A 25,023-nucleotide genomic window follows, 5' to 3' on the forward strand; every position below is an offset into this window, starting at 1 on the left:
CTGTTCTTTGGTCCATTCATCTTTCTGTCTATCTAATTATCTATCTCTTCATTCATTCATCTATCCATCCATCCACCTACTATCTATTTATCTATGACTGGTCAGTTTCTACCATGGATAATGGAAAGAAATGTGGCTTTGGAGTTAGAAGAGATCCAAGTTCAAACCCTGGTTCTGACACTTAGGTTAATATATGATCCAGAGTAACTTTAGTTTCTCGGGCCTTGGTTTCCCCATCTATAAAATGGTGATACTACTATCCAGGTCTGACCATGTTACTCACTCCATCCCAGTGGACTGGTGTTCAAAGCCCTTCCTAATCTAGCTCCCTCTTAATTTTCCAGTCTTCTTTCCTCATCATAGCCCTGGAAGATAGGTTATGAAATACTATCACATCTATGCTACAAATGGGGAACCAGAAACTCAGAAAATGAATTAACTTGACTAGGGTCTCACAGCTCAAGTCAGAGTTAGAAATTGAGTCCAGGGCTCCTGACTTCAGAGTGTGGAACTTTTTACTAACACTTCCTTCGGACAGAGGAAGGGACTACTGGAAGGGACCTTACAGATCCCTTAGTTCAAGTCCTTCATTTTATAAAAGGGGAAACTGAGGTTTAGAAGGAAGACACAACTTTCTAGAGGTCACAAAACCAACAAATAGTAGAGCTTTGATTCACACCCAAAGATCCTGATTCTAAATATAGTCCTCTTTCCAAGGCAGAGATTTTCATCTTTATAGAAGTAGAAGGTACAGAAGTATATTTATTTGAGAGTTTGGGGTGATGGAGGGGAGGAACCTATGGAAGGAATTCATTTAGTTGCATGATAGAAGCCAAGGGAGAAGAGGAGAGCTGAAAGAGAGCGGGGATGGACTGTCATGATGGGCCTAAAATTAGGAGCTTTTAGTGGCCTCTGACTCATGGCAGTCTGGTTCTGATGTGTCAGTGAGGAAGGAGGCAGCAAACCCAAGAGGGAAAATTCCAGAGTCCAGAGTCCTCCCATGCAGCTGCCACTGCCCTCACCCCCCCAATAAGGAAGACACCACACCTCTGCCAGGGGCACCAAACTCCAAATACCCTTCTGTTTGCCTTACTTTGGCCTCAAAAAAGTTCTTGGCTCCTTTAACTCCTTCTGTTGAGACATCAATTTCAGAGCGCTGGGCGAGAACATGAAGTCCGCTGTCCTCCTGGAGCTCCCCTGCTGCCGCTTTCCGGAAAATTAGGAGGAACTACAAGGAAACAAGAAAGTTCAAGTTGTCAGAAAGCCTTGGGTTTTGGGGCTCTGTCCTTTGCCTGTTGCCCCACTTACTTCAGCTTGGGGGATCCTTTTACATGGAAAAATCAGGCTGTTTGAAGATGGGACTTCCTAGAGTTTGTTAATCTCCCTCAGGGGAGAAAGACAACTTCCTTGACCATCTCTGGGTCTAGGTCTCTGTCCTAGTCTCCACTTAGCCACTGACTTAGGTATGTGACTTGGAACACATCATGGCTCGAGACCTCAGTTTCCACACTTCTAAAATGAGAGAGTGGGTCTAGATAGTCTCTAAGTTCTGACATTGTGTCCTAAGGTCTCTCCCAGCTCTGACATTCTCTATTCTAAGGCCCTCCCAGCTCTGACATTCTCTGTTCTAAGCTCTCTCCAGGCTCTGACATTCTCTGTTCTAAGGTCTCTCCCAGCTCTGACATTCTCTGTTCTAAGGTCTCTCCCAGCTCTGACATTCTCTATTCTAAGGCCCTCCCAGCTCTGACATTCTCTGTTCTAAGCTCTCTCCCAGCTCTGACATTCTGGGTTCTAAGGTCTCTTCCAGCTCTGACATTCTCTGTTCTAAGGTCTCTCCCAGGTCTGACATTCTCTGTTCTAAGGTCTCTCCCAGCTCTGACATTCTCTGTTCTAAGGTCTCTCCCAGCTCTGACATTCTCTGTTCTAAGGTCCCTCCCAGCTCTGACATTCTGGGTTCTAAGGATCCTCCAGTTTGGACATTCTGGGCACAAAGGGATCTACGTCCCCTCTGAGCTTTGACATTTTACAGAGAAGAACAACAAAGTCCAGAGAAGTGAACTATCTGAACCTTCAAAAAGTAACAGAACTAAATGTGTGAGGTGGGATTTGCATCCAAGTCTTCTTGACTCCACTTTTAGACCTCTATTTGCCACATACATTATGCTATCATTTAGTCTAACCCTATCATTTTGCAGATAAGAAAACTGAATCCCAGAGACATAGTGATTTGCCTGAGATCATATTACTAGTGAATGACAGAGGCATGATTTGAATACAGGTTCTGAGACTCCACAGCCAGGTCTCTTTCCAGTGTCCCATGATGTCTCTTCCCTTATTTACATACATCTTCACCTCACTTTCTACCCACTGAACAAAAAAGAATGTAAGATTTTATAGCCCTGGCATACATCCTCTTACAAATAGCACACACTTAATATTTAACTAAAGGAACTTTCCCCATGTATTTGAGTCTTATCTCCCCAAATAGATGGTAAGAAACATGAGGCCAGGGAGGGTTTTCTCTGTATTCTCCCACAGTGTCCAGGTTTGGGCACATAGTAGGTGTTCAGTAAACACTCATTGCATGAGTAAAACACCTGACTACATAAGCCTGGGCAGAAGGTCCTACAAAGAAGGAGAATATGAAAATTCTAATTTAATATGTCACCTGGACCACAACAAGCTTACCATCTACTAGGAAACTTACAGTCTAAGCCAGGAAATTGAACAAGACATTTCTTAAGACTACCGTCAGTCAAGTTAACATCCATTTTATTGGTGAGTAAACTGAGGCCAAGAGGCAGGGGAAGCCTCCCCTCCCCTGTCCTATACCTTCATTTTGTGGCCCCTACTCTATATGAATCCAGACCAGGCATTATAATGCCAAATAGACCTCTAAGCCCTGATTCTGAATAACAGGCTCTGCCCATCTCCTGATTCCCCATCGGACTTCCCATGCCCACCCAAGCATCAGTGATGATCCCTGCCCACCTCACCTCCCGGAAGCTCAATTTGTTGTCGAGATCCTCGTCTACTTCTTTAATCATGTTTTTCAGACCCAGGTGTGTCTGGGGAGCTTCAAGCTTCTCCATCATGAGCTTCAGTTCCATCAGGTCTATGAAACCATCTCGGCCAGCATCATACCTGGGCAAGGTGCAGACAGGCAAAGTGAGAGTGAGGATTGGGGGAATCCCTGCCCCCCAAACTCCATCAGTTAGCATGGGTTTGCTCCAGGGATTAGGGAAAACATTAGAGGCGATTAGATTCACACTGAACAACTAATTACTCACTCATAAAACTACTGACTATCAGAGTGGGAAGAGCCCTTAGAAGTGTCAGAGTTGGAAGGGACCTTAGAACCCAGAATGTCGGATTTAGGAAGGCTCTTAGAACATAGAATGTCAGAGTTGGGAGGACCCGTAGAACTCATAATGACAGCTCTAGGAAGGCTCTTAAAACCCATAATATCAGATCTAGAAAGGCTCTTAGAACCCAGAATATCAGAGCTGGGAGGACCCTTAGAACCCAGAATATCAAGTGGGATGGGATCTAGGAACACAGAATGTTGGAGCTGGGAGGACACTTAGAACCCAGAATGTCAGATCTAGAAGGACTGTAAGAACACAGAATGTCAGAGAAGGGAGGGAATTTAGAACATGGAATGTCAGAGTTAGAGGATGTTTTAGAAGAAAAGAGAACTTCAGAGTCAAAGAAAATCTGAGAATGTAGAATTGAGAATATAAAATGTCAAGTTGGAAGGAATCTGGAGATCTTTAGATCCAACCTCATTTTACAGATAAGTAAATTGAGGTCTGGTAGTTGGGAAATGATTTTCCCAAGACAACTCAGGTTTTCCAACAGTCAGCCCACTTTCCATGACAGTCCACTGTCTCTACTCTGAGGAGAAAAGAGGCCTGACCTTGCAGACAAGAGGGGAAGGGCAGTTTATGGGAAGCTGGGAGAATGACCCAGGAGTCCATGGGAGCCAGGCATTTTAGACATGCCCAGTCTCTATCCCCTTTCCCAGGATTCTTAGCAATTTTCTGACACTGCCCATTTTGAGTACAATAGTCAGCACCTCTGCTTTTATTACAAAGGACAGAGCCACAGCTCTGTAGCTTCTTTGCCAAAGGATGATACCACCAGAAATACATTTTATCCCTCTTGCAAAATGTAATCTCCTTGAGGGCAGGGGCTGTTTAGTTTCTGTCTTTATAGCCCTTAGTATTCAGCCCAGTGCCTGGCACACAGTAGGAGTACATAAAAAGGCCAGAGAATTTAACTTAAAAGGACTGTCTTCAGTTTTCTGCAGACTAATTCTTCCTTTCTGCAGAAATAATAGTAATTCTACTTTCCCCCTCTACCTTTTTTGTTCCATTACTGCTCTGTAGAAGCTAGACCCTGCCCCTCTGCTCTGGGAGGGAAAGGGTATTCAGGGCACTCTCAGCTGGTTTTCTCCCAAAAGGCATTTGGGAAACAGACCCTGCTCACAAGAGGCCTCTCCCTGGCTTCTAGGACCCTCCCCAGCAGCTGTGCTGGAGCCTGGGGCAATGAGCAGGGAGGGCCAAGGGCATATCACACAGTAGTAGGTGGGGACACAGGCTTGCTAAAATGTGCACAGGCCTCCTGCTTATCAGTCAGGCAAACCCCTCTCAGCCTGGGGCTGGATATCTGATAACAACAGCTGCCATTCTAGAGAAGCCTGGGGGCTTCAGTCAGGGGACCCTTCCAGGCCTGGGGTGCATCTGCCACAATGTGACAGCTGGAATGACCCAACATTTAGAGAGCTGGGAGGAACCCTTGGAACCCAGAATGTCAGAGCTGGGAGAGATCTTAGAGCAGAGAATGTCAGAGCTGGGAGAGAGCTTAGAACAGAGAATGTCAGAGCTGGGAGAGACCTTAGAGCAGAGAATGTCAGAGCTGGGAGGGAGCTTAGAACAGAGAATGTCAGAGCTGGGAAAGAGCTTAGAACAGAGACTGTCAGAGGTGGGAGAGACCTTAGAACAGAGAATGTCAGAGTTGGGAGAGACTTTAGAACAGAGAATGTCAGAGCTGGGAGAGACCTTAGAACAGAGAATGTCAGAGCTGGGAGAGACCTTAGAACAGAGAATGTCAGAGTTGGGAGAGACCTTAGAACAGAGAATGTCAGAGCTGGGAGAGACCTTAGAACAGAGAATGTCAGAGCTGGGAGAGACCTTAGAACAGAGAATGACAGAGCTGGGAGGCCCCTTAAAGACCATCTAGACCAAAACTCAGTACAAAAGAGAACTCAAGGCTCATGGAAATTGAAGCAACTGACCCAAGGAGCAGCTGATTTTATTTTTGGACAACCAGGCTTCCGCTGCTGCTGTGTGATTTCCTGGGTGAACTATTTGGAGAGAGTTGGGTAGGAATGTGGGCATAGTGCCAAGCTGCTGTAAATCAGCCACTCCCTTGAACTCTCTCTAATTGTGCCTCCATTTGGCAGACAGAGGAGAATTATGTAGATCCTTCTGTCCACCAGCAAACCAAGGACCGGGGCAAACATGTTTAGGAGAAAGAACACTAGATTTGGGGGTGAGGACCTGGACTTGAATCCTGACTCTCCTACCTTGTCATCTGGGTGGCCACAAATAAGTCACTTCCCCCTCTCTGTATATGTTTCCTCATCTTATAAGATGAGGTCCCTTTTTTGGCAATAAGTGCTGTGAGCTTCAGTGAGGGGCAGGGCCAAGGTGGACATCACATCCCGAGTCAATCTGAAGTGGTCTTGAGAAAGGGAAGAGAATCTATCTCAAAGGCAAGGATACATCTTCAAGGCCTTTCTGAAGGTAGAGTGGAGAGTGAGAGAGACAGAGATGAAACAAGAAAGAGACAAGGGAGAAATAAGAGAGATGACAGAGTCAGAGACAAGGGAGATGAAGAGACAAGAGAGGGGATTGGGAGAGAGAAAGAGAGAGATGATACAGAAGGGGGTGGGTGATAGGAGCTGCTGAGAAAGCAAAGTGTAAACCAACCTCTTTATAAACAGATATGTTAGTGGAGGGAGGGGAGAGAGGAGCGTAGAGGATGTGGTCATGGTGCTGGAAGGTGGTAGGACTTAGGCTGGTCAGAAAACCAGAAGTTCCTGAGGTCTACTCTCCATCTTCTTCTTGGTCTCCCCAGAAGCCTTAGTTTAGAAGAGTAAAGGCCAGAAATAACAAAACCACCCAGGAGGCAATCTGGTAAGAATGGAAAGGGCAGAACTGGGCAATCTTGGACACCCTTGGAGCCTCAGTTTCCTCATCTGTAAATTGAGATTGGACCAGATAATGTGTTACATTCCTTCTAATTCTATATACTATGGGCTGAAAATGCCATCTCAAGTCATTTCTTTGCCTGAGTACAAGACCATTCTGAAACCACCCATGGCCTAATTCTCAGAGAAGGCAAGACAAATCAGAGAGAGCTGGACTGGATGGATGATCGATCTGTAAAACCAAGCCAATATTCTCATTTCTACAGTCCCTTCTAGTCTTCAAATTCTTTGTTCTAGTTTGCTCTCAGTTCTGACATTCTTTGTACTTTGTACTAAGGGTCCTCTCCTCCCAGCTCTGAGATTCTGTGTACTAAGAACCCTTTCAACTGACCATCTCTGAAGTCCCTCCTCACTGATATTCTATATTCTAAGGATCCTTTTCTCCCAGTTCTGATATATACACATATATGTATAGTTGTCCATCCATCTGTCATTTATCTCTCTCATCTATCTATCCATCATATCTGTTTATCCATCTCTATCATCCGTCTCCATCTATCTATCAATCTATCTCTCTATCCATCCATCCTTCCACCCATCTCTATCCTTCCATCCCTCCATCTATCTCTATCATTCTATTTATCCATCCATCTGTCTATCTCTATCTTTCCATCAGTTTATCCATCCATCCAACTTTATCTGCTATCTATCTATCTATCTATCTATCTATCTATCTATCTATCTATCTATCCATCCATCCATCCATCCATCCATCCATCATCTATCTATCCCCTTTCCTTCTGTCTTAGAATTAATATAGTATAAGGCAGAAGAGCAGTAAGGGCTAGGCAGTTGGAGTCAAGTGACTTGCCCAGGGTCACAGAGCTATCAAGGCCAGATTTGAATTCAGGATCTCCTATCCCCAGGCTTGGCTCTGTGTCCACTAAGCCACCTAGCTGCCCTTCAGCTCTAATATTTTGTGTTCTAAGACCCCTCTGGGCTCTGACACTCTTTGTTCTAAGGTTCCTCTCCTCCCAACTCTGATATTTTATGTTCTAAGGTACCTCCCAGCTCTGACATTTTGTTTTCTAAGGCCACTTTAAGTACTAGTTGGAGGGGGGAAGAGAATAAGCATTTATACATTGCCTTACTATAGGTCAGGCACTGTGCCAAGCACTTCAGGAATATCATCTCTACGTCAGTGTTCTGTGATTCTAGGATGTGGGGACATGAAGAGCTCAGTTTCATCAGGTGCTCTGGAGGAGAGCCCACAGTGGAGGAAGTGTGGGCCCCCAGGATCACTGATTTCTCTGGAGCTGCTCTCCTGCCAGGTCAGGCTGTAGGCAGCTCAAAGTCAATAAGCCTCCAATCAATTACTCTGTGGTTCCGCTGTAGGTCCCGAGGGCCCTGGCCACAGGGTGAATGGCCTGACAGACGTGATTAAAGAACTGAATGCCTTGGAGCAGGCCACAGATGGGCCAGTGATGCCAATAGCAGGGGCTGCCAGTGGAATTGATCTTTTATGTGCCTGAAAACCAGGAGAGGGTGGGGGAGACTGGGTTGCCAGAGCCCTGCGGAGCGAAAGGTGGGCCAGGTGTTTCTGATCAGCCAATGTCAGGTGGTGGCCATGTCTTTTCTTTGAAGCCTGTGCATATAGTGCAGTGCTTTGCACATAGTAGGCACTCCATATTGTTTGGAGAACTGAATGGCACCAGAAGTGGCTGGAGAGCCAATACTGAAGGCAGTGAGATGTGTGCCAGGGTAAAAAAGGAGATGCTAATTCCTACCTGTCTGTCTGTCTGTCTATCTATTTATCTATCCATCCATCTATCCATTATCTATCTATTCATCTATCCATCATCTATCTGTCTGTCCATCTATCAATTCATCTTTCCATCCATTCATGTATCTAAATATCTGTCCTATATATCTATCCATCCCTCTATCTATGTATCCCTCTATCTATCCATCCATCCATCCCTCCCTCCCTCCTTCCTTCTCTCTCTCTCTTTCTTTCTTTCTTTCTTTCTTTCTTTCTTTCTTTCTTTCTTTCTTTCTTTCTTTCTTTCTTTCTTTCTTTCTTTCTTTCTTTCTTTCTTTCTTTCTTTCTTTCTCTGTCTCTGGGTGTGACCACAGGCAAGTGATTTAATCTTTGCTGGTTCTCTTTTCATCAGTAAAACAAGGAAGCTGAACTATATGATTTCTAGGGTCCTTCCTGGCTTTATAATCTATGATTTTGGACTTTAGGTCATATGGTTCAGAACTGGATTTAGGTCTTGAATCTAAACCTAGCTGTGTGATGAAGATGTTCCCTAACCCGCACCTCAGCTTTCTCTTCTGTGAAATGGGGTTTCTACTATGTAACTCACAGAGTGGTTGAGAGATAATAGAATAGCAACTTGTTTCAGAAAGCAACTGTTTCATTTTTATCTTTATATGTTCAATCCTTAATGGATGCTTAATGTCTACTGAATGAATTGAGAGGGCTGGGTAAAATGTGAGCACTGTCCAAGTGGGAGGTTGGAGTTTGTCCTCATTAGTAATAGATTCTGCCCAAGGGGCAGGTAAATGGTAAAGTGGATAGAGTGCTGGCCTGGAGTCAGGATAAAATCTGGCCTCAGATACTTATTAGCTGTGTGACCCTGGGCAAGTCACTTCCCTCTGTTTGCCTCAGTTTCCTCAGCTGTAAAATAGAGAAGGAAATGGCAAACTACTCCAGTGTCTCTGCCCAGAAAACCCCAAATAGGGTCACAAAGAATTGGGTAAGATGAAATGACTGAACAACAACTCGGATGCTGTGGGTCCATGGTGGGTAAAATCATCTTGAGCTAGAGCTGGGCTTCCCCTGAGGGCGGTGGGGTCTGTGCCCAGGGTAACCTATCTCAGGCAGGGGCAGGGAAGAGCAGTGGGTGGACATTCCATCCTAAGGTCTGGTCTGCCAGAAGCCTCTGGGCTTCCAGAGACCTCATTTCCTTTCCTTCAGTTTTTCAGTTCAATGCCTGCTGTTGGATAAGCAAGAGTTCCCTCCCAGCCCTCTGTGTCTCTGAGCAGCAGGATGACTTCTGCCAGCCCAAACGTCAGCAGGGAGCAATTCTGAAGGCGGGAATACAGCTGGCAACAGGACAAATGATCTCAAACATTTGCTTGCCTGGGAGCTCCTTCTCAGCTCTGTGTTCTGCTTCTTCCTTCATCTAATCCTATCTGCCTCTGGAAGAGTTCATGGCGATAGCTGGGCTGGGGGCAGTTAGTTGGGAGGTGGGGGAGGGAAGCAGTGGAAAGAAGCCTTCTGGGGTAGTTGAGCCCTGCTCTGGTCTCCATCTCCCCAAAGACGTGGGTGCTATGCCCATATGTGGCTCACTAATTTCATGTGACTGGAGATTGAATATTTGAGTATCAGCTGGGAAGGGGCTTAGAAGAACAACTGTCAGAGCCGGGAGGGAACTTAGAACAGAGACTATGAGAGCTGGGAGGGAGCTTATAACAGAATGTCAGAGCTGGGAAAGTCCTTAGAACAGAGAATGTCAGAGCTGGGAAAGAGTTTAGAACACAAAATATCAGAGCTGGGAGAGACCTTAGAACAGAGACTGTCAGAGCTGGGAGAGACCTTAGAACAGAGAATGTCAGAGCTGGGAGAGACCTTAGAACAGAGAATGTCAGAGCTGTGAGAGACCTTAGAACAGAGAATGTCAGAGCTGGGAGAGACCTTAGAGCAGAGAATGTCAGAGCTGGGAGAGACTTTAGAACAGAGAATGTCAGAGCTGGGAGAGATCTTAGAACAGAGAAGGTCAGAACTGGGGAAGAGTTTAGAACACAAAATATCAGAGCTGGGAGAGACCTTAGAATAGAGAATGTCAGAGCTGGGAGAGACCTTAGAACAGAGGATGTCAGAGCTGGGAGAAACCTTAGAATAGAGAATGTCAGAGCTGGGAGAGAGCTTAGAACAGAGAATGTCAGAACTGGGAGGGAGCTTAGAACAGAGAATATGAGAGCTGGGAGGGAGCTTATAACAGAATGTCAGAGCTGGGAAAGTCCTTAGAACAGAGAATGTCAGAGCTGGGAAAGAGTTTAGAACACAAAATATCAGAGCTGGGAGAGACCTTAGAACAGAGACTGTCAGAGCTGGGAGAGACCTTAGAACAGGGAATGTCAGAGCTGGGAGAGACCTTAGAACAGAGAATGTCAGAGCTGGGAGGGAGCTTAGAACTGAGAATTTTAGGGTTGGGAAGGTTCCTTAGAGGCCATCTAGGCAACCCCATCCACTCTGAAGGTGAGGAGACTGAGGCCCAGTGACTTGCCCAAGGTCACACGCTGAAACCTTGGGCAGGGATTTTCTCCTCTCCAGGATCTTTCTCCCCATCCCCCCCCCCCCTCCTCCAGCCCCAGGGAAGGGATCGGAGGCTTATTCATTTGCAGAGAGGGAGAAGGCGGAGGCCTGGGGCCCTCAGCCCAGCTAGTTTTGCAGGGCCAATCCATCCCGGGCCCCATTAGCAACAAAGCATCCGGGCTTGAGGCTCAGCACCTTTATCAATCGGCGAGTCTGCGAGACCATGGCATCATGCCTACATTCCTGCCTGCCTCTCTCTGAATAGCTCATCCAGGGAAAGACTCGGCAGCTGCAGAGGCCCGGATGCCCAGTGACAAAATCAATCCTCTCCCCCTCCCCTCCCATTGGAACAGCTCACGAATCACACATGTAGCCTTTGCATTCAGGCTAAGTCCCACCCCCATCCCCTCGGCACAACTCCTTCCAGCCCCAGGCAAAGACGTGGCGCCGCTGCCACTCCAGCTCTGCTAGCGTAGAGATCCCAGGCTGGGGCATGTGCTGGGGCGGGGGGGCGGTCAGGAAGGGATCAGTCCGCCTCTCCGCCCCAGCTGCTCCGCGGTGGAACGCTGGTGGCCAGAGCAAGGAGAGGGGGCTCACTTCCCACCTGCTAGAGCCATTCTCTCCATCGGGGCTGGACTGGAGTTTGTGACTCACTCCTATCCCGTGACTCCCTCCACCCTCCCTCATGGCTCAGCTTCACCTTAGAGCCTGCCCTCGCTGAATTCAGTTGCCACTCACCATTTCCAAGATGGGGAAAACTGAGACCTAGTAAAGATTTGGGTCCCACGGTGAGGGCTAAAAGTCATGCCCATAATAGAACAGCATAACTAGAACCCTAAAATTGTGGAACAGTAGAAAAGCAGAGCGGAGAGGACCCTTAGATCACAGGATGTCAGGTCTGAGAGGTCCCCTAAAACAGAGAATGGCAGAGTTGGGAGGGCTCAGAGAACACAGAAGGATAGCGCTAGGGGAGCTCTTAGAACACAGCGCGCCAGAGCTGGAAGGGCCCCTAGAATAGAAAACGTCAGAACTTAGGTCTTGGAAGGTAGAATGAAGTTGGAAAGAACCATGGAGATCGTTAGGTCTAGTTCCCTTAGAAAAAAGTGAGGACATCAGGTTAGAGTCAGAAAGCCACTTGTCCAGGGCTTATAGACCTTATTAATGGCAGACCTGAATTTGAATGACAGTTTCCTGCCTCCTGGTCTAGAACTCTACTATTCATTCATTCATTCATTCATTCATCCATCCATCCATTCAATAAGGATTTATTAAGAGCCTGCTATATATATGTATATATTCCAGGTACAGTGCTGGGTGCTAGCAAATAAAAAAAAGAAACTGTCTGATATTAAGAGCTCCCCAGATGATCAGTATCGATTCCTTCTTCCTCTCTTTCGGCCCCCCAGTAGGACTCATGTGGGGATTGCCCAACCACTCACCACTTCCTCCAGCTCAGCTACATGGGATGAATTTTGACATCAGCTCTGTCCTGGAATCAGTCAGGGCAGGGCATGGGGGTGGGGGGAAGTTTTTATAACTTCCTGGGGACACACTGGTGAGTCACAGAGTCAGCCCCACAGCTCAAGCCATAATTAGTCCAACTTCTCCACCTGAACAATAATCCCTTGTATGAGCATACTTGCTTTGGAATCAGAAAGACCTTGAATTAAATCTTATCACAGATACCAAGTAGCCCTGTGACTCAGGACAAGTCATTTAGTGTCTGTCTGCTTCAGTTTCCTATAAAATTCCTATATATATATATACACATAAATCCTTTCATAGCTCATCATCACCCATTGATGCCTGAAATGAGTTCATTTCCCCTTTGCCCAAACATATACAGAGAAAGAAAAACCTTGCAGTGATCTTGCAAAGTCATTCATCTTACTTGGGATAGCCCACATTATCAGGAAATGAATGAATTTTCCCCTTCCGTTGACCTGAAATTTGCCTCTGATTTTTCCTCATCCTTCGTCTCACCTCAGTACTCCTAAGTCTACCCTTTGGGGCCAAGGAGAAAAAAGCGTGCTACCTCTCCTGCTAGTCAGTCCATCAAATATTTGAAGAAACCCTCTGGTGTCCTTCTCCATGTACTGTTTTCTTCTTCAAGCTCAGTATCCCCAGTTCTTTCATGGAATCCTTCTAGGACACCATCTCTAGGCTCCTCACTTTCTCTGGATGGGCTCCAAGTTATCAATGATCTTATGACAACATGATAACCGGAAATCAGCATGATACTTTGTACAGGGTCCGAGTAAGGAAGGAGAGAGCAGCTGTCTCACCTTGTGTGTTTGGTACACTCACACGTGTAGCCTGAACTGAGTGGTGACTGAGAGGAGCACAAGTGGGATCAGTGGTCCAGGCACCGACGTCAGGCAAGAGGCCAAGGGCAGGGGCAGGGCTGGGACCAATGAGAGGGTTCTTAGATTTGGTTCTGGCTTAGCCCCCTCACTCAGCAAAGGGGAGAGAACAATCTCTCTTTTTAGCAGCCCTTGATTCTCCTCCCAGCTTGCTCTGTGGGTACTGGTCTCCCCTTCTTCTGTGGCTGGCTCACTGGTCCCAAGGGTTGGTGGTAAAAGGTACAGCCAGGGAGGACTCAGGCAGGAGTTAAGAGCTGGGGGTAAGGCTACCTGAGACCTTTTAAAATGGGATTTCTGACTCTTCCATCACTGTGATGGAAGAAAGAGCCGGGAATAAGAAAGTGAACTCTGGGCAGATCCTAGAATAAAAACCAGTAAGCAGAAAAATGGTTCTGGAATTGAATCCCACTTTTTATTCTTTCCAAGTTGGGCAACTCACTTAATTTCTCTCCTAGCCTTGGTATCTACACTGGTCATCAGATCCAAATCTAGAGCTGGAAGGGAACTCAGGGGCCATTGAATCCAACCCCCTTCATTTTACAGATGAAGAAACTGAGGCTAAAAGAGGTTAAATGACTTGCCTAGGGTCATACAGCTAGGAAGTATCTGAGGTCTAGGAGCTCAGGTCTTCCTTATTCCAAGCTCAGTGACCCCCTAGCTGCCAACTTAGAGGATGAAGCGTCAAGGCCAGTGCTGGGTCCAAATGTATAGTCCCACAGGGGCTCAGGGATACCTGGTTGTACTCGATTTTGGGGAAACATGTTTTATAATTTGAAAATGAAAAGCCAGTTGAGTGGGAGCCCCTTGTGCAGCTGGGGGTGTGTGGGGAGGTTGACCTGTGCTGAGCAAGCAAATGACCAAATGGCCTTACTTCCTTGAACTGGGGCAGACGTCAGAGAAACCACTTCCTCTGCCTCTGCTAGAGGAAGAGTTGTGACTTTAGAAATTTAGGCCCAGATCCCTAACATAGGATGGCTCAACCCTGCCCTAGAAGGCTTTGTGACTAGCAGAGGGGGAAGGAAAAAAAGCTTTTTGTAACTACATGATATAAGAGAAATCATTCCATATTTCTGGGCCTCAGTTTCCTTAGCTATAAAATGAGAGGGTTGGTAGATGGTGTCTAAAGTCTTGCCCAGCTCTAATTTTCCTGTTAAGTTTATATTCCATGTTCTAAGGTTTCTTAACCTCTGATGTTTTCTATTCTAAGCTCCTTTCTAGCTCTGATACTTTATATTTTAAGGCTTTTCCCTAGCTGACATTCTATGTCCTAAGGGCACCCCCAGCTCTGACATTTGTGTCCAAAGGGCCTGCTCACTTCTGATATTCTAAGTAAGTCTCTCCCAGCTCTGACATTCTATGGTTTATGGCTCTTCCAGCTCTGGCATCCTGTGATGTTATCTACTCGTTACACAACCAAACTGAAGAAGAGAAATAGGTCCCAAGAAACAACCAGGGGGCAAATTAGGAAGGTACAAACCACAGCCAGAATCGGAAGTCTCCCCAGGCCTGGGAGGGAAAGCTGAGCTCAGATAAGGATGGATGAAGCCGAGACAGTGACAGAAGGGAGTGAACACACACACGTCAGGAGAAAATCATCCTCACACACTCTGGAGTGATAGGTGGGAAGCGTTCAGCCAGGCAGACACACCTCTGCCATGGATGTTCCAGCAGGACTGAATTGATTTTCTACTGTGCAAAAAAGTTCTCCTGGTTTTGTGCTGTGAGTTTTGTGCTGTGCGCCACGTGGTAGGAGATGGCTGGTGATCAGCCTTGGGTTTCTGAGGAGTCGGTGCTGAACTACTAGATTTGGGAAGGCTGACCAACCCTTCATGCCCCCTTCCAGAGAGGTTCTGGTGTCTCTGGGAAGAGGTAGTGGCATCATTAACCTCAGCAGGATGGTTGGGGACCCATGCAGCTCTGACTGCTGACAGAAACAGGGATTAAGGTAGCGACACGTACAGAGGGTACTTTCCCAAGGAAAATCCTGATTATGTAGCGGGGGAAGAAGGCACCTGGGAAAATGTTGAGAAGTCTGAAGACCAGAAGTTGCTGGGCAGAAAGAGAGGAACGGGGGACCAGGGGGGAAGCAGAACAGCTCAACAATACAGTGGGATGAGAACGTTCCATGGGGATCAATTGGGGACCTGCCTGGGTTCAAATCCCAACTCTGATACTTACACTGGCTAGCTGGATGACACTGCATAAGTCACCTAATTTTCTCTTTCTTTCTCTTCCTTTCTCTCTCTCTCTTTCTTCCTTTCTCTCTCTTTCTTTCTTCTCTTTCTCTCTCACTCTCTTTCTTTTCTTTTCTTTCTTTCTTTCTTTCTTTCTTTCTTTCTTTCTTTCTTTCTTTCTTTCTTTCTTTCTTTCTTTCTTTCTTTCTTTCTTTCTTTCTTTCTTTCTTTCTTTCTTTCTTCCTTTCTCTTTCTTTCTTCTCTTTCTCTCTCTCTCTCTTTCTTTTTTTCTTTCTTTCTTTCTTTCTTTCTTTCTTTCTTTCTTTCTTTCTTTCTCTCTCTCTTTCTTTCTTTCTTCCTTTCTCTCTCTTCCTTTCTTCTCTTTCTTTCTCTTTCTCTTTCTTTCTTTCTTTCTTTCTTTCTTTCTTTCTTTCTTTCTTTCTTTCTTTCTTTCTTTCTTTCTTTCTTTCTTTCTTTCTTTCTTTCTTTCTTTCTTTCTTTCTTTCTTTCTTTTCTTCCTTCCTTCCTTTCTCTCTTTCTCTCTTTCTTTCTTTCTTTTCTTCCTTCCTTCCTTTCTCTCTCTTTCTCTCTTTCTTTCTTTACTTTCCTTTTTCTCTCTCTTTCCTCCCTCCCTCCCTTCCTTCCTTCCTCTCTTTCTCTCTCTCTCTTCTTTCTTTTTTCCATTCAATTTTCTGAGCCTCAGTTTCTTCATCAGGGACCATGATCCTTGTATTCCTTACCTCACCAATGTATGCTGGGGAAAATAGACTATAAAACCTTAAGATTCAGAATTTATAATTTATAATAAGAAGTAGTGTAGGGCTGAAGGGGGGCAGCTAGATAATAGAGAGGATAAGTGTGCTGGGCTTGGAGTCAGGAAGACTCATCTTCCTGAGTTCAAATCCAGCCTCTGACACTTACTATATCTATATGACCCTCTGGCAAGTTACTTAACCCTGTTTGCCTCAGTTTCCTTATCTGTCAAATGAGATGGAGAAGGAAATGGCAAAATACTCCAGTATCTTTGTCAAGAAAATCGCAAATGGAGTCACAAAGAGTGGGATGTGACTAAAAACAACTGATCAACAACATGGAGTTGAAGGAGCTATCTGGAGAGATATACCACAAATGGGGGTGGTCAGTGACGCCAGAGACCTCAAGAGCTTGTGAAAGGAAAGAAGGCTTGGCTAGAGGAAAGGGAAATGTGTAGAGAGGACCAGTGGCTGCCAAAGGCCCAGGGACAGAAGTAGGGTAGGGCTGAGATAGGGCAAGTTAAGGAACTAGGGCAATGGCCTCTGATTGCACATCCAGGGACAGAATTACACACTTGCTGTCACTGATCAGACATCTCACTTTACGGAGCCCAACTGACTGGTTAAGGGACCCCAGGCACCCCAGGGGAGAGGTAGTAGAGCCCCAGCTTCCATTTCCTTCCTTCCCTTGGCCAAGCTCATTTCTCTTATCAGAAGAGAGTTGCAAGGGAAAATGGAATAATTTCTTAAAAGGGTAGAGAGATGGAGGGAAATGATTTTGGGATAAGAGAGAGGCAGACTGGAGCCAGTGAACCATCTGTCCCTCTAGCCAGAGCCTGAGAAATTTCTTAACTAGCCTGGGAGACCCAGGATAGGGTGGTAGAAAGTACTGTCCAGACCAGTAGCCAGGAAACCTGGGTTCCAACCCTTTTTTTTTCTTTATCATGGAAGGGCCCTTAGGAGATTATTTGCAAGTTTGCTTCCTCTTCCAGGATTATCAAGAGTACAAACCTCAAAGCACTCCATTAAGTGGAAGTTATTACTGTTGCCATTATTATTTATTATTATCAGGATCATAGGACTTTAGCGTTAGAAGAGACCTTCGAGATCACCTAGTCGTCTAACCTCCTCATTTTACAAATGAGGAAACCCAAGCCCAGAGGGGGAAGTGGCTTTCTGAAGGTCAGCCAGCCACTTGAACCCAGGTCACTAGCCTCCAAATCTAGGGGTCCTGTGAAGTTGACAGCCCCAGAAAAATCAGGAGAACACAGTGTGACTGCTGTCAGGCACAGCCCAAAGGAACTGGTAAACCTTCCATGAGGAAGCCAATTCTTCTGCTTTGTCGGCCTAAACTCACCAGGCAGATCTGCCTAGGGAAAGCCTCTTGGGATCAGAGGATACAGAGCTAGGAAAGAGCATGTCCGAGCTGGGACGGAGCTTAGACTAATTTTCTTACTGAAAATCTGAGGAGACGAAGACCGACTTAGCTCTCCTACTTCTAAGGCTTGTTCTCATCCCTTCTAGTTGGAGAACGGGGTGAGGGGGCTGGAGGAAACCAGCTCTCCCCTGGGTGGGGTCAGCGGGAGTGTTTGGAGGGTCCGTGGGCTGGGAGGGACCAAGATGCTCTCTGGGCCTCAATGTCAGGCACAGAATGGGGTTTTGTCTTCAGCAGGAGCTGCCTGGCTGACTGCTCAACAGCCTGGGGATGGCTGGGCTGGGCTGGCACAGTAGTGCCTTGTTTCCTTGAATACTAAACCTGCTTGCTTTCTCCTTGCGCCAGAACCCAAGATGTGTCTGGGGTTCATTCCCTAGAAGGGCCAGTTCCTATCATTTCTTCCTCCAACTAGGGAGCCTAGAGGGTCAGTCAATTCCCCTCAGCTGGGGGTGGGCAGAGGTTAAAGCAATGTCTGAGAGGGCAGGAGCTTTCTAGATGGGAATATAAAGGTTGGAGGTTCCCCTGGGGGGTCCTTCAGGGCCTGTCCAAGAAGGGAAGGATAGGAAGGATTTAGGGCAGGGCTGTGTGGCACCTATTACAGGGCATGAAATGGGGCAAATGAGCTGTGAAGCTGTAGGGAATTATGGGAAGATGGCCTTTTGATTCGAAAGAAGACCTTGCAGTTCATCTAGATCCCCTCATCTTCCAGAAAAGGTCAACTTGGTACAACTTAGGTCCTATAATTCTGACCCTAGGGCTTTTTTTTTTTAACCCTTATCTTCTATCTTAGAATTAATACTGTTTTGGTTCTGAGGCAGAACAGGGCTAGGCAATGGGGGTTAAGTGACTTGCCCAGGGTCACAAAGCTAAGAAGTGTCTGAGGCCAGGTTTGAACCCAGGACTTCCCATCTCTGGGCCTGGCTCTCTTATCCACTGAGCCCCTCCACACCCTGCTCCCCAATTGGATGGGATGAGAAAAAGACTTAGAAGTAGGAGAGCTAAGTCAGTTTTAGTGAACCCCAGGGCTTTTTCTGACTGAGGGACACAGAATCTGATACCCAAAGCATTGGTGGTACATGGAAATGTTTGCTGAGCTCTTCCAGGAATTAAATGCTCGAGGAGGCTCTGAGAGAAGAGGTGGCCATGGATCTTCCACATTCCAGAACCAGAGGGTAGGAACAGTTTGGGAAACGTTGTTCTGGCTGGCCCTCTCCCCCCAAAATGTACTCACTGGAAAACATACATACACGCTCCCTTTTCTTGCAGTCATGGAGACTTTGGGATGGGGAGAACTGGGCTTAAGGTACTTTAAATTCACCCAAGAGCTCCTGAAGGTGATCTAGGTCTTAGCTTGTCTTCAAACTCTTCTGAGAGACTAGCAATGAGAAGGGGGGACAGGGCAAGGTGGAAATCTCTCCTAGTAGAAAGATTCCTAAAGCTAGAATGAGAGTAAAATTCTTTTCTTCTAATCAGGGGCTGAACGTAGGTTCAAAGGTATAAAAATAAAAAGGATCATGGGATCAAAGGACTCAGAGCTGGAACTATCATCAGGTCCAGATCTTCTCACTTTTTAGTCTCCCACCAGAAGGCTAGTGACTTGCTCAAGGTCACATAGCTAGTCAAGGGAGGAGCTGAGATAGGAATACAGATCTTCAGACTCTGGGTCTCTTACACTCCCCACTTTTATTGGGGAAAATGAGGTACAGAGAAAGGGAAGATGAATTCTCCAAAGACAACCAGCTAAGCAACTGGCATAGGTGGAGCCAGGATTCTGAGGTCTCTTGACCCCAACTCCTGTAGTCCTACACCACCCAGTCTCATCATGAAGTCAGAGATTCAGGATCAGGAGTTAAAAGCAAAAGGGACTTAAGGTAGTGAGATTGTGAAATCTGGAGGAGGGGGAGGCCTGGGGGAAGAATATTTGAAGAAACAGAACAGGATCCCAGCTTGCTGGGGATCTGGCTTTGTGACTGACAGAGACAGGCTCCTGATGCTGCCCCCATCCTGCTCCTGGCACCCAGACAGTTGACAACCTTACTGCAGCACTTCTCCTAGCTGAGCAGCTCAAGAGTCTGGATTGGAGGCTTTTTTCCTTGGGGCTTCCCAATGGCCCCCAATCCTCTCCCCTCCACCTGAAATCCGCCCCCCCCCCATTTGTGGGCCACAGTTCAACACCTGGGCCATTCCTTTCTTTGCAGCCAATGTTCCTAGAAGCCATTTGCCCCTCCCCAGGGCCCAAGAAGCGTAGTCTCCGGCCAATACCCACTCTGCTGGCCTCCCTATTCCCTGAGAACTTTCTTTGGCTGTGGCCTGACTGTCTTTCTTCTGGAAGGCTGGGCAGCCAAGGCCTGAAAAGGGGAGGGAGAAGAGTGTGTGTGTGTGTGTGTGTGGGGGCTCACTGAGGGAATGGGATAGAGCCAGGGCAAAAGATAAGAGTCTGAAGGGGCCTCAGCCTTTACTGTCCCAAGGGGAAGGGGGTTTGGTGTGCCCCCTCCCCCCAGAAAGCAAGATGTAGGGGTTGGGGATAGGACTGAGGGCCCAGGAGGAAGGTTCATATGTCTTCGGGAGACAGGGATGGATGTTTCTGGGGTGGGGTGGGGGTGAGGGGCACGTAGAAAGGACACACAGCTGCGGCCAGAGTTTGAAGGTAAGGTTTGGGGATGGTGGGGAATGAGAAAGAAATTGAGGACATTGAGCAAGTCTGGGCCTCAGTTTCTCCGTCTGTAAAACGGAGAAGCTGGATTCCATGAACCCAAGGGTTCTGTTCCTAGGAAGGGCTGGGGGGGGGAGGGGGAAGGCACCTGTCCCTGGTGTGAGAGTTGGGGGGAGGGGACGGAGAGTGGGGCTCAAGGGGCACACTCACTGCTTGAACATCTTCTCCATGTCCTTGATCTGCTTCCTGGAGAACTCCTTGAACTCGGTGTAGGGATTGAAGATTCTGCGGCTGGGGGACATGGGCTCGCCGATGCCCTGGTTGAGGTCGGCGCGCCGCTGCAGCTTGGCGCTGAGCTCGCAGTCCGCGCTGGCCAGCGGGTCCCCGGACTCGTCGGGCGCCCCGGGCCCTGGCCCGGCTGCGGCCCCGTTGAGCCCAGGCTCCTGCCCCTGCTCGTGATCGGAGCCCTCACCGCCGTCCTCGATCTGCAGCCTCCGGTTCAGTTTGGTGGCCAGCTCGTCGGTGGCCATTGTGGCCGGGGGTCTGTCTGGCCGAGCCCCGCCGCGCGGAGCTGCTGGGCTGGGCTGGACTGGGCTGGGGCGCTGGGTTGCGCGGGCGGCTGCTTGCGCGGCGCGGAGCTGCTCTCTGTGCTGCGCCGCGGTGCTGGACTGGCTGCTCCGCCGCTGCTGCTGCCTCGGCCACTGGCTCTCTCGTTTGCTTGTTCGCTCCGGATCCCGCTCCGCTCCCTTTAGCCTCTTCCTCTTCCTGACACTCCCCAGCGCTAGGCACCGCCTCTTAAGGTGGGACTTGGGGCTGCGCAGCGAGCCGGCGCCCCCCGCCCCACTCCTCCCTCCTCCCCGCCCCACCGAAGTAGCCGCTCGGGAGGGCGGTGAGGAGGTTGTTTTATTTATTTAAATAGTCATCATTTATTTATTCCGTGGCCGGGCTGAGGTTTCAAAGGCTCTGACCTCTCTGCCAGGGCACAGGGGCAAGGTCTTGGGTTCCAAACCTTTCTTTTCCAAATCCCTCCCATCCCCCAAGGCAAGTTGGAGACACCATCCAAGCTGAGCCGCCAAACTGGACCCAGGCAGGCAGGGGAGGATGGGGAGGGGTGGGTGACCGAATGGGGATTAGGGGTAGTTCTTCCTCCTCAGTTCCTACTCCCATCCTCCTGAGCAGCTTCCCAGAGGGCGATGGGGGCGGGGGCACAGGGTCAAAAGCTTGGACCCGAATTATGTTCCCCTTCCTCTCTCCCTCCTTCCCCGGGATCCCCTGCAGTGAAGTCATCATCCTATGTTTGTGACATCGGTCCGTTGCCATGGATACGACTTGATGTCAACCGGTCAGGCGGTTCTCACTGCAGGATCCGGGAAAGGGGGGGGGGGGGCGTGGTAGAGGTGGAGGAAGAGATGGATACTCAGGGAGACACTAACGTGGTCTCAGGCACAGCAGGAGCTTCTGGCTTCTCCCAAGAGAGTCAAGATGGAAGAACAGCTGGGAGGGGTGCCCTGGGTGGGCTAGAGGCAGAAATTGGCATCTTCTCCAAAATGACACTTACCATTCCGGGGGTGAAAGGTGATGGGAGTGGGGAAGCAACCATTTCTGTCCCAAGGCTGCAGCCAACGGATGGAGGACCCTGGAGAATGAACTGCATGCTGTCTGGGATGGGGGGTCGGGGACCAGTGGTGGTGGTGGCCACCTTCTCCACTCCTGTGCTCTCTGTATAGGCCCTCCGGTTTAGGTAAAGAGGTGTTGTGCCAACCAGAACTTGGAAGGGACCTCAACGGCTAAGCCCGAGCATCCCCTGACCCCTTTGCCTGAAGACTTCAAGAAGGAAGACCCCATTAACTTCCAAGGTGGTCCATTTGTTACACAGAGCTTAAATCTGCCTTCCCATAGCTTCTTCCTCCCAGTTCTCCAGGGTTTGCCTTCTGGGGCCCAGAAGAACAATCTTCAAATACTTGAAGACAGATGTGACTCTATTTCCTTTGTATTTTACATGTTCCCCGATTCATGGAGAAAGGGGCAGAGAATGTTCTGGTGGGGCAGATGGTGTTATAACAAGAACATGGGCACACACACATTATTTTGTCTCCAAAGCATCCTGTTATTTGTCAAATTGGATCCAGGCTTCAAAAATTCATGACCCTAAAAAGGAGAATGATTTCCCCCATATTGTTAGGGACAGTTGTTGCTGAAACTGAGATTTGGCTCCCAAGCCATAGAATTCTTCAGTTAGCTTCTTCAGAAGGGAGCCAGCTCTGGCACACTCCATACTACAGTGGAAAGAACCCTTGTGATCTAGTCATAAGACCTGGGTTCAAATCACACCTCTGATGTTGCTGTGAATATAACCTTAGACAAATCAATTAACCTCACTAGTCCTCAGTTTCCTCCTCTGTAAAATGAGAAGAATTGGACTATGTGTCCTCTGAGATCCATTCCATCCCTGGACTTATGATTTTTACTCTGATGTAGTGTTCTGTTGAAATTCTCTGGTCATCCAGGGTGCCATGGGCTAGTGTACTAACAGCTTACAGATACGGCTCCAATGTCTTCCTAGCTCTTCTTTTACTCTTTTTCCTCCCCATTTGGCCATGCCTTACCCATGACACCTTGACCCCAGCCACTCAGAGTGTGCTGCTCTTGCCTACACCATCCCATGTACCTAGAGAAGCCTCATATTAACAGATATCTACTAGGCACCAGCTGTGTGCAAAATACTGCCCTAAACCCTCAAGGATATACAAGCTAAACATAGTCTTTCCAGCTACAAACCTGATAAACTTCCCCTCTGGTAAGCTTCTCTCACCTGCCTCCGTGCCACCGCACCCCACAACTCAAGGATCCCGATTGCCCAAACCTTGCCTGACAGGAAGATTGGGAGAGCAATCTCCTCTTCCCCAAATCTGATTTTGTCTCTCCTACCTACTAAAATTTCCTCTAATGCCACCAAACTAGAAAAAAGTCCAAAAAGACCAAAAAACTTTAAAAGTTCCAGCATGGTTGTCCAAGCATGAAAAATGGTGGGTTATTTCAAGTGCACATTTTATGTACTGCCTAAGGAGGTCGTTAGAAAATTAACTTATTTATTTAGAATATTTTTTCCATGGTTACATGATTCACGTTCTTTCCCTCCCCTCTTCCCTCTCTCCTTTCTGAACTGGCAAGCAATTCCACTGGGTTATACATGTTATCATAGTTCCAAACCTATTTCCATGTTATTCATATTTGCAACAGAGATCATTTAAAGTTATCATCTGCAATCATATCCCTATTGACCCATATGGTCAATCCCATGTTTTTCTTCTGTGTTTCTACTCCCACAGTTCTTTCTCTGGATGTGGATAGCATTCTTTCTCATAAGTCCCTCAGAATTGTCCTAGATCATTGCATTGATGCTAGTAGAGAAGTGCATTACATTCAATTGTGCCACAGTGTATCTGTCTCTGTGTACAATGTTCTCCTGGTTCTGCTCCTCTCACTCTGCATCAATTCCTGGAGGTTGTTCCAGTTCACATGGAATCCCTCCAGTTCATTATTCCTTTGGGCGCAATAGTATTCCATCACCAGCAAATACCACAATGTGTTCAGCCATTCCCCAATCGAAGGACATCCCCTCATTTTCCAATTTTTTGCCACCACAAAGAGCGCAGCTATGAGTATTCTTGTACAAGTCTTTTTCCTTATTATCTCTTTGGGGTACAAACCCAGCAGTGCTATGGCTGGATAAAAGCAAAGACAGTCTTTTAGTACCCTTTGGGCATAGTTCCAAATTGCCAAAATGGTTGGATCAATTCACAAGTCCACCAGCAATGCACTAATTTTGCCACAATTTTGCCACAACTCCACTAGGAGGTTGTTTAAAAAAATATCAATTACTTTTCATAACAAATTTCTATGTCTTCTTAAGATATATACCAAATTTATCTCCATCCTTCTCTTCCCTCCCCCCTCCTGGTGTTGGCAAGCAATTTGATCTGGGTTATACATGTTTATACCAACATTATCACTCAAAACTTGTTTCTATATTGTTCATTTTCACTAGTGAGTAATTTTATAAAACCAAAACCCCAAACATAAACCCAAATAAACAATTGAAATATCATCTGCTTTCATCTGCATTTCTGCTCCCACAATTCTTCCTCTGGACATAGAGAGCATCCTTTGTCTTAAGTCCCTCAGAATTGTCTTGGATCATTGTATTGCTATTAATAGCAAAGTCTTTCACATTTCATCATTTCACAATATTGCTGTTACAGTGTACAATGTTCTCCTGGTTCTGCTTATTTCACTCTGCATCAGTTCATGTAGGTTTTTGCAGCTCTTTCTGAAACCATTCTGTTCATCATTCCTTAGAGCACAATAGTATTCCATCACTATCATATGCCACATTTTGTTCAGCCAATCCCCAATGGAGGGACCTCCCTTTAGTTTCCAATTCTTTGCATCACAAAAAGAGCTGCTATAAATATTTTTGTATAAATGGGTTCTTTCCCCCTCATTTTAAAAAATCTCTCTGGGATACAGACTAGTATATTATTGGATTAAAAAGAGTATGAATTTTTAAATAGCCCTTTGGGATAATTGGGAGGTCATTCTTGGCTGGTATTATGTGGCAATAGCCAATTATGATGGATCCTAGGAACAGAAATCACAGACCTACAACTTAAAAGGACCTTAGAAGTCATTGAATATAATTCCTTTATTTTACAGATGAGGAAACTGAGGCCTATGAGGTTAAATAACTTATCCAAGGTTATATATGTTGTAAAACATCAAGGTGTTGATAGAGTTCCAGGACTGGAGTCAGGAAGACTCATCTTTGAAGCTGAGTTCTAATCTGGCCTGACACTTATTAGCTGTGTGACTCTGGGCAAGCCACTTCACCCTGTTTGTCTCAGTTCTGTCACCTGCCAAGAGAATCCCCAATGGGGTCATAATGATCCAGACATGCCTGAGAAATAAGTGAATAATAACAACATCAAAAACAGAGTCAGGGTTTGAATCATGGTTCTTTGGCTCCAAATCTGGTGCTGTTTCCAACATAGACCATGTTGCCTTCCTTCCTCCAGTGTTTACTGTGGGATTGTTAATGCTCCTAG

At 47.0% G+C, this 25,023-nt stretch overlaps 1 protein-coding gene across 1 annotated transcript in view; it reads right to left on the reverse strand.

Moving 5' to 3' along the window:
- The window catches only part of EFHD2 (EF-hand domain family member D2), a 24,689-nt gene extending 3,491 nt beyond the window's left edge, over positions 1-21,198 (reverse strand). The window contains exons 1-3 of the mRNA XM_056825252.1: positions 20,129-21,198; positions 2,997-3,144; positions 1,094-1,228 (exon numbers count right to left, since the gene is read on the reverse strand). Coding sequence (XP_056681230.1) covers positions 1,094-1,228; positions 2,997-3,144; positions 20,129-20,448 — 603 coding nt within the window. The 5' untranslated portion in view covers positions 20,449-21,198. The remainder of the gene's footprint in view (positions 1-1,093; positions 1,229-2,996; positions 3,145-20,128) is intronic.
- Positions 21,199-25,023: the final 3,825 nt, after the last annotated feature.

This window comes from Monodelphis domestica, chromosome 4, assembly GCF_027887165.1.
Source record: "Monodelphis domestica isolate mMonDom1 chromosome 4, mMonDom1.pri, whole genome shotgun sequence".
Lineage (NCBI taxonomy): Eukaryota > Metazoa > Chordata > Mammalia > Didelphimorphia > Didelphidae > Monodelphis > Monodelphis domestica.